Raw genomic sequence first — 10,572 nt, forward strand, 5'->3', positions numbered from 1 at the left:
GACATATCAAAAACACTGAGGCACTGAGGATAAAAAAAAAGGAAAAAAAAGACTTACATGTTTTGCCAGATCTGGACTTTTAGAATCAATATCATACCTAAAATAACACAGAGAGTAGAGAGGCAACCATTAGAGGACCTAACAAATTACTCATAAAACAACACTGGCTGCTGTGTGGACATTTTCTGCCTGTCAATCACACACCTGAGTCAGTGGGCCAGCAACAGACACCAGCCAATGAAAAAAATGTAGGCAATAATGTGGCAATTACTTACCAAAGTCCCTCGTGTATATATATATATCTATATAGATATATATATACACATATACACACACACACACTCACACACACACATCTATAAATATCTATAAATATATGTATGCACGCACACACATACCCACATACACACACACACACACACACACATACCCACACACACACACACACATACCCACACACACACACACACACACAAAACAATATAGTGATGCAGAAAAAGTCTCGAGCATCTGCCAGTCAAACGTGACGTTGAAGTAATTAAACTTGAGAATGCCCGGGCTCCCACCTCAGTGATAAAAGAGAGATGTAAATGAGTAGCACTAATTGTGAAGGGATAGACTCCCTGCTTTCTTGTTCCAGAGTTCTATCATGATAGCCTGCCAAATGAATTCATTAAGTGTCTAAAAATCCTTAGAGACGTGCAGCTCGATCCTGAACACATCCTGGAAGTCCACCAGGGACGTCATGCTGGAAGCCATGCAACAAAAAGAGCAGGTTGGGTTTTTTTTGGAGGCATATCAGAACAAGGAGGAGAAAATGATCCTGATAGAGGGGATCTCAAAATGAAACCGCACCTCTGTGACCCTCTCACGAGTCTAGCCTTTTCAAGAGGACAAAGCCAGCTGTATGTGAAAGAGGGGAGCACAGGGGTCTGTGCATAGTTTTATAGGACCTGGTCTCAGACGTTTGCTTTGCCTAGCATCAGGGAGATTAAGGATAAAACTTTATATGAAATATTTATCACCCTTATACCCATATTCCTTCAACGAATGACTATTGAGACACTGTGCCAATGAATAATTCCTCAGGAGAGAGCCAAGCTGGTGAGGTGGGAGGGAGGGAAGCGTGACTGAGTGAGTGAGAGAAAGCGAGAGAGAGAGAGAGAGAGACAGACAGACAGACAGACAGACAGACAGAGCGCAAATGAGAGGCAGGTATGAGTGAGAAGGAAGGAAGAAATGGATAGAGAGAAATGGAGAGCGAATGAGGTGGAAGATGTTAAGCTTGTGGTAGAAAAAAAAGGAGGATTTGGAGGACTGGAGCACACATGAAACACACACTCACACTTCCGTGTGTCCTCAGAGGACCAGATCAAACGGAATAACTCACACGTCAAAGCGCAGGTTCTGCTTCTCCTCAAAGAAGTAGTCCAAGATGTACTTCCTGACAAAGTCTGGATTTAGTGTGTTGTCTATCACCTCTGTTCTCCCAAACTAGATCAGAACCGAGAGAGAGGGGGGACAGATGAGAGCTGAGATGACACCGCATGCAGTCACTCAAAAAAAACACTGTTCTATTACCTCACCCCACCCTTCTATCTTCCATCCCAGCAGCCATGAGAATTCAAGGCTTTGAATAAGCTCAGATTTGATTAACAGCAGTCAGTGATTGCACATTGTCAGCTCTTCTTCTCCACCTCTTATTATTCTGGGGATGAGCAAGCCAGAGGAAAAGAACTTTATTGAGTCTAATTACACTAATTTAATTAATACCACATTCACACCATCGTGGACACAAAGGCAAAGAAAATAATGGCTTCCACATTCTGTCTTTACACTGGGGAACTGTCACAAATGGAGGGAAAATGGTGCTGAAAAAGGGGGATGCCTCCTTCACAGATCCTGAAAATGATTTGTTTGTTACCCAGTAAGACCATCTGAGGAGATGATGCTGATAAACAAATAAACAGACACACAAATTGGGTTCATAAGCACGCACATTAATTGCATCCAAAATGAATAATTCAAAGTCAGAGAACTGATGTTGAGCTGCATAAATAAAAGATCCCCAGTAGAAAGTGTTACCATCAAGTGACACAGTGAATTAATAATAACAGAGATAGAGCTTAATGAGGAGATGAAACAGCAGGATTACAAGCTCACACCGTTGTGATTACATCCAGCGAGGGTAAAACTCAACAGGGAGCTAACAGGGAGCTCCGCTGAGGGATGATGCAAATACTGTGAATGGACACACACCTGTGAAGGTTTTAACGCTGGATTGTGGGAGCAACATATGACGTTTTGCTGAAGTGGAACCTGCCATCGAGCATAAAAGTGTGTCTAAGCCTATTAAAGATTTACTGCTGTGTGGCTTCTCCTGAGCTTCACTCCAGCAGATGCAAAGAGGTGAAATCTCTGTCGGACTGGAGCCGACAGAGGTGGTGGAAGTTGCATTGAGGGACAGTAACAAATTCACTTATCAAAGGAAGATGAACCAGCAGCTCTCCCACTTCAACTATACCCTTGCAGAAAGTACCACAATATCTACTGGGATCTCTAGGTCCTGGGACTTCTTCCTCTCCAATAACTCAAAGTAGAATAAATTGTGAGCTAGAATGTCAGAAAATTAATCTAGGTATAAAGATTAATGTCTATGAGTTTGACTGGAATTGGACAGGCCAGGCTTTGCTTGAATTTCAGGAGGTTATATTGTGTCAGCTGCTTGGCTGAGTGAAAGCAGTAGAAAGAGGAGAACCTGTCACGCACTGGGAGTAATTACAGACGAGGGAGTGGAGGGACTTTTAACCAACGTGGTGGCAGAGTGATGGGATCCTGCTTTGTATATTTGGAACATTCGTCACGGGGGCAAGAGGAATTGATGGTCGCCTCCCACTGGAATGAAAACACAATTTATCCATAACCATTTGGTCCATATTTTTACAGAGACGAGTGAGTGTGGGTGGGTTTGTCCTACAGAAGACTAATTGGATTACTGACAGTTGGTGGCAAAGTGAAAAGGGCTCCAACCAAACAGGAGCAAGAGACACACTAAGCTTTATCAATAGTGCACAGCTTGACTCCGGCTGTCAGCTGCACCACACAGGCCTGTATCTCTTTCAGGGAGGATGTTCAGGCTGCACCCACAGTTTGCAAGCTCGAGGTGGGGCAGAGTAACTAGAGATGACAGGTGTGGGAGGCTCTTCTCGCCTGAATGCTGCTCCTGTACCTGATGCTCGTCAACATTTGCACATCAATCAGTAAAACTGGCTCTTGCGAAGAATATCATTGTCGAGCTTACTGAGAGCAAAGGCCCGCTGACCGCCTCGTGAGAAACACAGTGAGACATATAAACCTTTGCATCAAAGTTACTCCATAGAGTAAATACACGTTTTCCTACTTCAAATGGTTCACCATGTTTGGTTGTGAACTACAGGCAAAGATCCCGCTTCCTTTTAGCTACAGCAAACATGTTTTTGTATGTGAATGTGTTATTGATTTGTGATGTACAGTTTGAGATTATTTCTAGCCGGCAGACCCTCCCTTACCACCAAAACACAGAGTCAAAGTGAAACCTTCACTCTGCCTGCTGGAGCTCAAGTGTTTCCACTCTTAAATGTGTTGTGTCAAACCGCTGTGTTCCTGCGTGACACCATGGCCTCCGCCGAGTGACTCAACATAGCACTCCTATTCAAGCAGAAGTGATCTGAACATGAAGGCAGAAGCAAAATATTTTGGTTTTTTAAAGTATTTTGTTAAAAAGGGTAAATAAAGACACCGACTAAGTTGGCTGGTTTGAGGCTTTTGCAGTAAGTGCTTCATCTTAAAAGAAAATGAAGGAATATCCAGAGTAAACGATATCAAAGCGGAAGGTCACCTGTTTTGGTTTGTTTTTTTGCTTTTCAAGCGCTCACAAATTGGTGTATTTTTTCCTCCGTCATTGCTTCCTTGTTACTCCATACCAAAGAAGCAGCCACGTATATTTACCTTGCTAAGTGGTAGCTAACAACAACAGCTAGCTACAAACACATCCAATGCAAACTCTCAAGTGCAACTTCTGGTATAATTGGCATCTTCTTTATCCATGATGCTCAGTAATCTACAAACACTGAGTGGAGGTGCTGGACAGTTTTGCTGTTTAGTTGCTGTGGCGGTTGTGAGCTGTAAAGGCATGTTCACACCAAACGCTACACAAATTTTCGCATTGCTTTATTTGCACGAATTTGACCGCTGGATCATTTGTATTTATTCACGACATTCGTGCAAACTCTTTCCCCCGCAAGGAGAATTTTTTTTTCCACCAGTTCTTTACGTCATCAACCATGACTGACGTTACAGCTCTTGCTGGCTTGTACCTGTTGTGAAAGTCCCTGATACAGCAGAAAACCAAACACCGCTGTGTCTGGATCCATGGGATAATACGAAGGCGCACACAACTGGGTGAATTTCACCGCCTTCTCCAGGAACTGCGCCTGGACGATGGCCGTTTCCAGCGGTCAGACTGACGAGACTTGTTGGCGAGGATCGGTGGCAGGATATCATGGATGGACACCAACTACAGGCGCCAGGACCATTGACGTGACGTCACTGACGACAGGGGAAGCTCAACACTGATAGGCTCTCCCTTGACACAACGTCACACGAATTTGTCGCGCAAGAGATGCGAATACGCGAAATTTGTGTCACGAAATTCATTTGCGCCGCCCAGCAAGTATATATGCGAATTCGCATCTAATCTCCTCTGTACATAAGACTTTACATGTAAACTTAACACACGAAAAATTTGCGTCGCGTTTGGTGTGGACACACCTTAAATCCCAATTAGCCTCAAGCTAAGTATAAGTGGCTGGTTCTTTTGGCATTCTGGAGTCACGAAGAAGTAAAGCACGAGGGAAAAATGTCTTTGAGAGCGAAAGACACCTATTTGTGAGAAAAAACATTCTTTGGTTGAAATATCTTCAATCAGCTGATATTCCCATTTGTGAGCTGGTAGTTGATACATAGATGGATAGATTTCGTAATATTCCCAGAGAGACACTGTCTTGCCGCAATCTCTGCTTTCCTCAACTTGAGCTGCCTTTCTGGTCTAATTAATGCCAAGTGCCTAGCAGCCAGAGGGAATTCTGAGGCAAAGGCAAATCTTTATCAATACAGTATGTGTAGCTGTCACCTTAATCAGCCAATCAGTCACATCTAACTCAGTGCGGACCAGTGCAGGCACATTTGCAGGGTCAATCAATTGCAAATGATTGGCAGTCACAGCATTTACCTTGAGAGTGAGAAAAGGGGGGGTTGTAAGAGGAGAGTGGACTGTCATGGAGAGGAGAAGGTCTGATTGTTGACGGGGGGACGGCTCTGATCTCTTACCTCTCTCCACTGCTTGCACTCCACGCCCTGGGTGTACAACACAACCACTGGAAAGACAAACAGCGGAAGATAGTGTCACGAAACAATCTCACTCAGGCATCGAGTTCCCCAGATTGTTTGTTTGCTTCTTTGCTGACATTCATCATTAATTATCCTGCCACACCCTGACAGCAGAACGAAGCTTGATGCTGCTGCATTGCATCAAATTCTGAATAAAAGTCTGCAAGATATAAACCTCCTAAGCTCTGCAATCAAAGCTACAATTCTTAATGGTGAGATTTTGCTCATCTGATTTTATGATTTCAAATGGAGCTGAGATGAGCAGAAGCAACATGACCTGTCACACATCCCAAGGTCAGTCCCTCAGGGTAACACAAAACAAGGCCAGTGTGATATTCTCCCAATAGCCTTATTACACAAAGGGTTTGAAGCTCCTCCGCATTTTTTTGGGGGGGGGGGGGGGGGTGTTTCTCCCATTCTCTATCCAACAGGGAGAATCAGAGAAAATGCCTTTATGGCAGTGCCCATGTGTCTCACCAAAAGACGCCCATTTGTATTCAAAGGCTGGCGTTTATACCCTGCATGCATTAAGGTACTTTCTGTAGCTGTGGGTGAGGAAAGGTTGTCACATTATTGTGCAAATGATATGCAGTTATTGAAGGAACACTTTGAAATAGCAGAGTAAACTGAATCAAAGTTAAGCTCAGCAAAAGTAAAAAGTAAAGCTTCGCAAAAGGAGAGAGAAGGTGTCAGGGAGCCGGATTCTGAGAAGACAAATTTCCCGCAGGAAAAACTAAGCTGCAATTAGCATCGTAAAGAAATGAGAACTTACATGGGTCGGATTTGGAGAAAGTGTCTCTGTCCAAGAGATCCCTGTAAGAGAGTAAAGGAAGGTTAGACATCAAAATCCCATTTAAGTCCAGCATGTGTTTATGTTCAGCTAATGAATGTCACAGAATTTGAACACCCAAGTGTAACAGTTTGGAAGGTTATCTCAACCTCATTACCTCCACCAAGGAGGTTGTTTTCACCAGTTAGTTAGTTAGAAACCACCAGGTTGGTTTTCTCCAGACTTGACAGTGAGGATGGAGGTAATTTTTCACATCCGTTTAACAAAGCAAAACACATGACTGAATACATCCATGCACTAATTATTCCCCTGTTGTTGCAGTTTTTGCCTCCATACCTAAAATGACAGCATTCTGACTAACCTGTATACATGGCAAAGGAAAATGAATATTTCATTCATGAATCTCTTTACATGCAGATGAGCAATTTCAGGCAGGTGAGGCTTGTCAGAGAGGGTGGAACCAAAGTTGATTATCATGGTTTCCTTCCCGTCCACTTAAAATATCATATACTACGAGACTTAGAGAATTTATCAAAATGTGCACTCATGAATGAAAAGCTAAGTGTATTTTCCCTCATTATGATATGATTAATCATCGATTAGATTCTGAATGTGTTCCGGGAAGTTAGGCAAGAGTTACGGCGCTGTTAGCAGTCTGAGAGGCACTGTGACGTTAAGCGAGCACATTTACTCATCTAAATGAAAAAAAAAAAAAGAGGCAAGAAATGTGTACAAGAAAACTCTGATTATAGATGCATAATAAATGCTGGGGAAAAAAAACTTACTATCCCACATCTTTGAGATTGGAAAAGACTAAATTCTTAAAAAGACCAAATTCTGAAAATCTGACTGAAATAAGCTGTTAACAAGACCTTTTTCAAATATAGAATACTGCCTTTTTCTGAATATTATATTACAAGGTGTGCATGTAAACGTAACCATCGTGCGTAACCATTGTTTTACAGTTGCTGGAGCAGGGATCTGCTTTCTCCAAGTGTCCTTGCGTGATTTAGCAGAGGAGGTCACCATATTTCCATTTTCATAGCAATTCAATATGTAGGGATCCTCGTCTGAGCATTGATTTGTCAGGGAATGTTACATGGACCTTGGCTGAAAGTCTGTATTTTCCAAGAGCACTTCTAGCTGGTAAATGCTTCCACTCTTAGATGGTTCCATCAAAACAACAGGCAGCAAAGAGCTAAAATATAATTGCATGGTAATTTAAAACCACACTTTACTTCACATAAACCATACTGCCCTTGAGTTTTCATTTCCAAGTGAGCAGTACAATAAAAAACCTTACAGCTCAGAGACGAGGACACTGAGGACACCGCTAAACAGCCCAGCTACTTCTAAAGATGAGATTCACCAAGGTTGCACAGTTGTCACCTTTATTCTGGGACATTTCAGACATTTAAATGTGATATTTTGACTGACTCGTGAGTGAGGCTGAAAATAGGGACAAGGCCACAGCAAGAGCTTTAGCGGGTAATTTGCTGTTTGGTCAAAAGTGAAGATAACTTGGGGCATTGACTAGAACACAATCATTATTTAATAGCATGCAGAAATATGTGTATTACCAGAATTTGAGCCTTTAGATCCAAAAGAAAGGCGTCAGCACATCAGAGTTAAGTCTATTAACGACTGATAAAAACAACAGCAACTGGCAACGATCATTTGAACTGTTTTTAGAGGGAGCAAAATGACATTTCATTGCTGCAGGGTATTTGTCTTGAATGATAAACAAGATGATTGAGTTTTCTGTAAGACAAAACCAATAATTTGAAGGCATCACTTTCAGCTCAAGGCAACTGCAAATGGCGTCTGAAATTTTACTGATCAGACAATTGCAGATTATTTGCAAATAAAATCAGATAATACTGATATAGTAAGTGAGGATGGAGACGAGTGAGGTGTTTGTGCCTTGGTGGGTTCAGCCTCAGGTGAAAACAGTCTTGATGTATTTCACCATTAACAGCAACGCAGCTCCATCAATAAAGCCCATCTGTGCGCATCCACGTCGACTTGGTTCGATTAAAATCTCATTTCGCATCTCTGAGAGCATTCTGGATTTTACATCATGTGTACGTATCATGAGTTTGATCCAGTATTTACATAGCAGGGTATCAATATTCACACTAGTTCCCACTCTGTCTCTGCTGCTGCTGCATTTAAGGACTCCTCAACTGTTCTCCTTAAATCCTCAAAGCAAACAGGCAGTGGAGGAGGGATCCTTTCTCCCAGCACTGATCATCATCCAAAACATTTCCAAGCCGCCAAACACTCTGATTGGCTCAATGACTGGTTCAAAGATAAGAGCTGCAATCAGCATTAATATTATTCATGTAATCTTTATTTTTAGCTTCTCGCATGTGTCAGTTTTCCTGGGGAGATGAAGGGGAATTCTGAGTTTCCTCAATAACTCAAAGTCATTCACTTTCTTTCACTCTGTCAAATTTAATAAAGCAGATATGATCTTTCAAACAGGGAGTGATGCGCTGACATTCTTTTAGGCTTTTTCGAGAAGGCTTCTTTAATCTCGCGAATGTACAGGCCAATAAATATGTCTTGTTTGTTTTTTAACAGTGTCAGTAAATGAATATCACCCAGTTCAGGACAATCCTCATTCCTTTAGGGGACAGCAGGAATTCAGAGGGACTTCCAGACTGAATCCAAGCAGGAGGACCTCACTCATGCACACATAATTCTGGATTCCAGCACACGTGGGGGATGATAGATGCAGCTTAGGTGGATATTAGCCTTGAGCTGACCTGACTACTGTTGGAACATTGTCAGTGTAATTATCATCAGCAATAACAATGCCACCCATGACTAACTGCCTCTTTGTATCCACCTGTTACTGCCTGGCATCCATTACCCCCTGACAATTACCATGTCCATCACCTTATCGCAACCGTCATTGCAAAACAGGATGCACCACATGGAAAATGGTAAGGTTTGGGTCTCTGCTTTGCTCTATCACGACTCCGAGAAGAACTCATGAGTACACAGTGCAAATTAATCAGCCATCTTTGAGTGTACATGGCCAGAGTACACACGGTAGTACCCTGAGACTGGTATTAACATCTCAGATAATCTGTCAGCTCCCTCTGAAGCAACGCTGTCTATTTCCAGAGTGAACTCTTCCTCTTTACAGATCACAGTGGGATAAGAGAGGATCATTATCCTGAAAGATGAGGTAGAAAAAGTTTGCTGATGAAGATGAAATTTATTGAAAGTAGGACAAAAGTAATAACAGCCAGGCACTTCCTCAGCCCTGGAACTTTTGTGAGAGCCTAATTCGAAATACGTGAATGATGGCAAAAATCACGTTTCCTCACTCCCCTCGATCTCGCACCTTCATTAAAAACTCCATTGCTCCGACTGCAATAATCTCCACTTGTCACTGGAGCATTAAATATTTTATCACATGCAAGACTCTGTATTATTAGACGTAGAACAAACACAACCACCAGAAAGGAAATTTGATTTCACTCGAGAAAAACAGATATCAATTTAACAGCTTCCCTTCTCTGCCTAATCGTCTCAGACAAAGTAATGTTTGTTTATTCATCTGTGAATTAAGCTTGTAGTTACTGTTCATGCACACTTTAATTAATAAGTGAGGCAGCACCTGGAAAAGCTGTTAACGTTGAATTAGCATCACCTAACCGATGCATGTGCCCTGCTGTCAAATCTGCAAGCTCTCTCTGGCTGTAAACACGTAAAAAAAGTGTTAAGCTTAGCTTAAATAATTATAAATAAATGTTCTTATTATCGGGGGAAGTGTGAAGGAGGTCTAACCTCTGAATTGTGGCTGACTGCAAAATTCTTATTTAAAAGAAGAGAATATATTAATTTTTAAAGCATATTTCCCAAGCTCCCTCTCACTCAGCCTCCTGGAGATATTTCTGCAGCTCTGTGGTCCATGTGGCTGATTATCAAACTAAGAAATGCTGGAATTAATTCCTGCAACCACAGTACCTTATTGTCAGCAGTCTCTCCTACCTTCTTGGGGTTGTCAAAATTGTAATTGGCACCTTGGAGAAATAGCTTATAATTCAGTGTAAAGTGGTTTCAAATAGTCTTGCGTCTGTCTGGCTGGTTCCAGTATGAGCTGCTGCCTCATTGGTTCTTGGAAGGACAAATGTGAGCTTGAAAGTCAAGACTCTGAGTTTGAGAGAAGCAAGACTCTATTTTACATGAGACAATGAGAGATGGCTGCGAGGGGCCAGGGAGAAGGACGATTTGCATTTTCAAGCTTATTCTGCCACTTTTGTATTTCTACTCACACCCCGGGGTTAGTGGGTCTACTTTTTAGTCTAATGCACCCTTAAGCAGCTTCTCAGAGATCA

At 42.2% G+C, this 10,572-nt stretch overlaps 1 protein-coding gene across 8 annotated transcripts in view; it reads right to left on the minus strand.

Moving 5' to 3' along the window:
* cpne5a (copine Va) overlaps positions 1-10,572 on the minus strand; it is a 77,565-nt gene that overhangs the window by 47,904 nt on the left and 19,089 nt on the right. For all 8 annotated transcript variants that reach the window (XM_086214660.1, XM_086214664.1, XM_086214659.1 and 5 more), the window contains 4 exons: positions 6,200-6,240; positions 5,368-5,414; positions 1,391-1,494; positions 58-97 (listed from right to left, as the gene is read on the minus strand). In XM_086214660.1, coding sequence (XP_086070786.1) covers positions 58-97; positions 1,391-1,494; positions 5,368-5,414; positions 6,200-6,240 — 232 coding nt within the window. The remainder of the gene's footprint in view (positions 1-57; positions 98-1,390; positions 1,495-5,367; positions 5,415-6,199; positions 6,241-10,572) is intronic.

Source organism: Aulostomus chinensis, chromosome 9, assembly GCF_037954235.1.
Source record: "Aulostomus chinensis isolate RoL2024-O1b breed Wild chromosome 9, RoL_Achi_v1.0, whole genome shotgun sequence".
In the NCBI taxonomy this organism is placed as follows: Eukaryota; Metazoa; Chordata; class Actinopteri; order Syngnathiformes; family Aulostomidae; genus Aulostomus; species Aulostomus chinensis.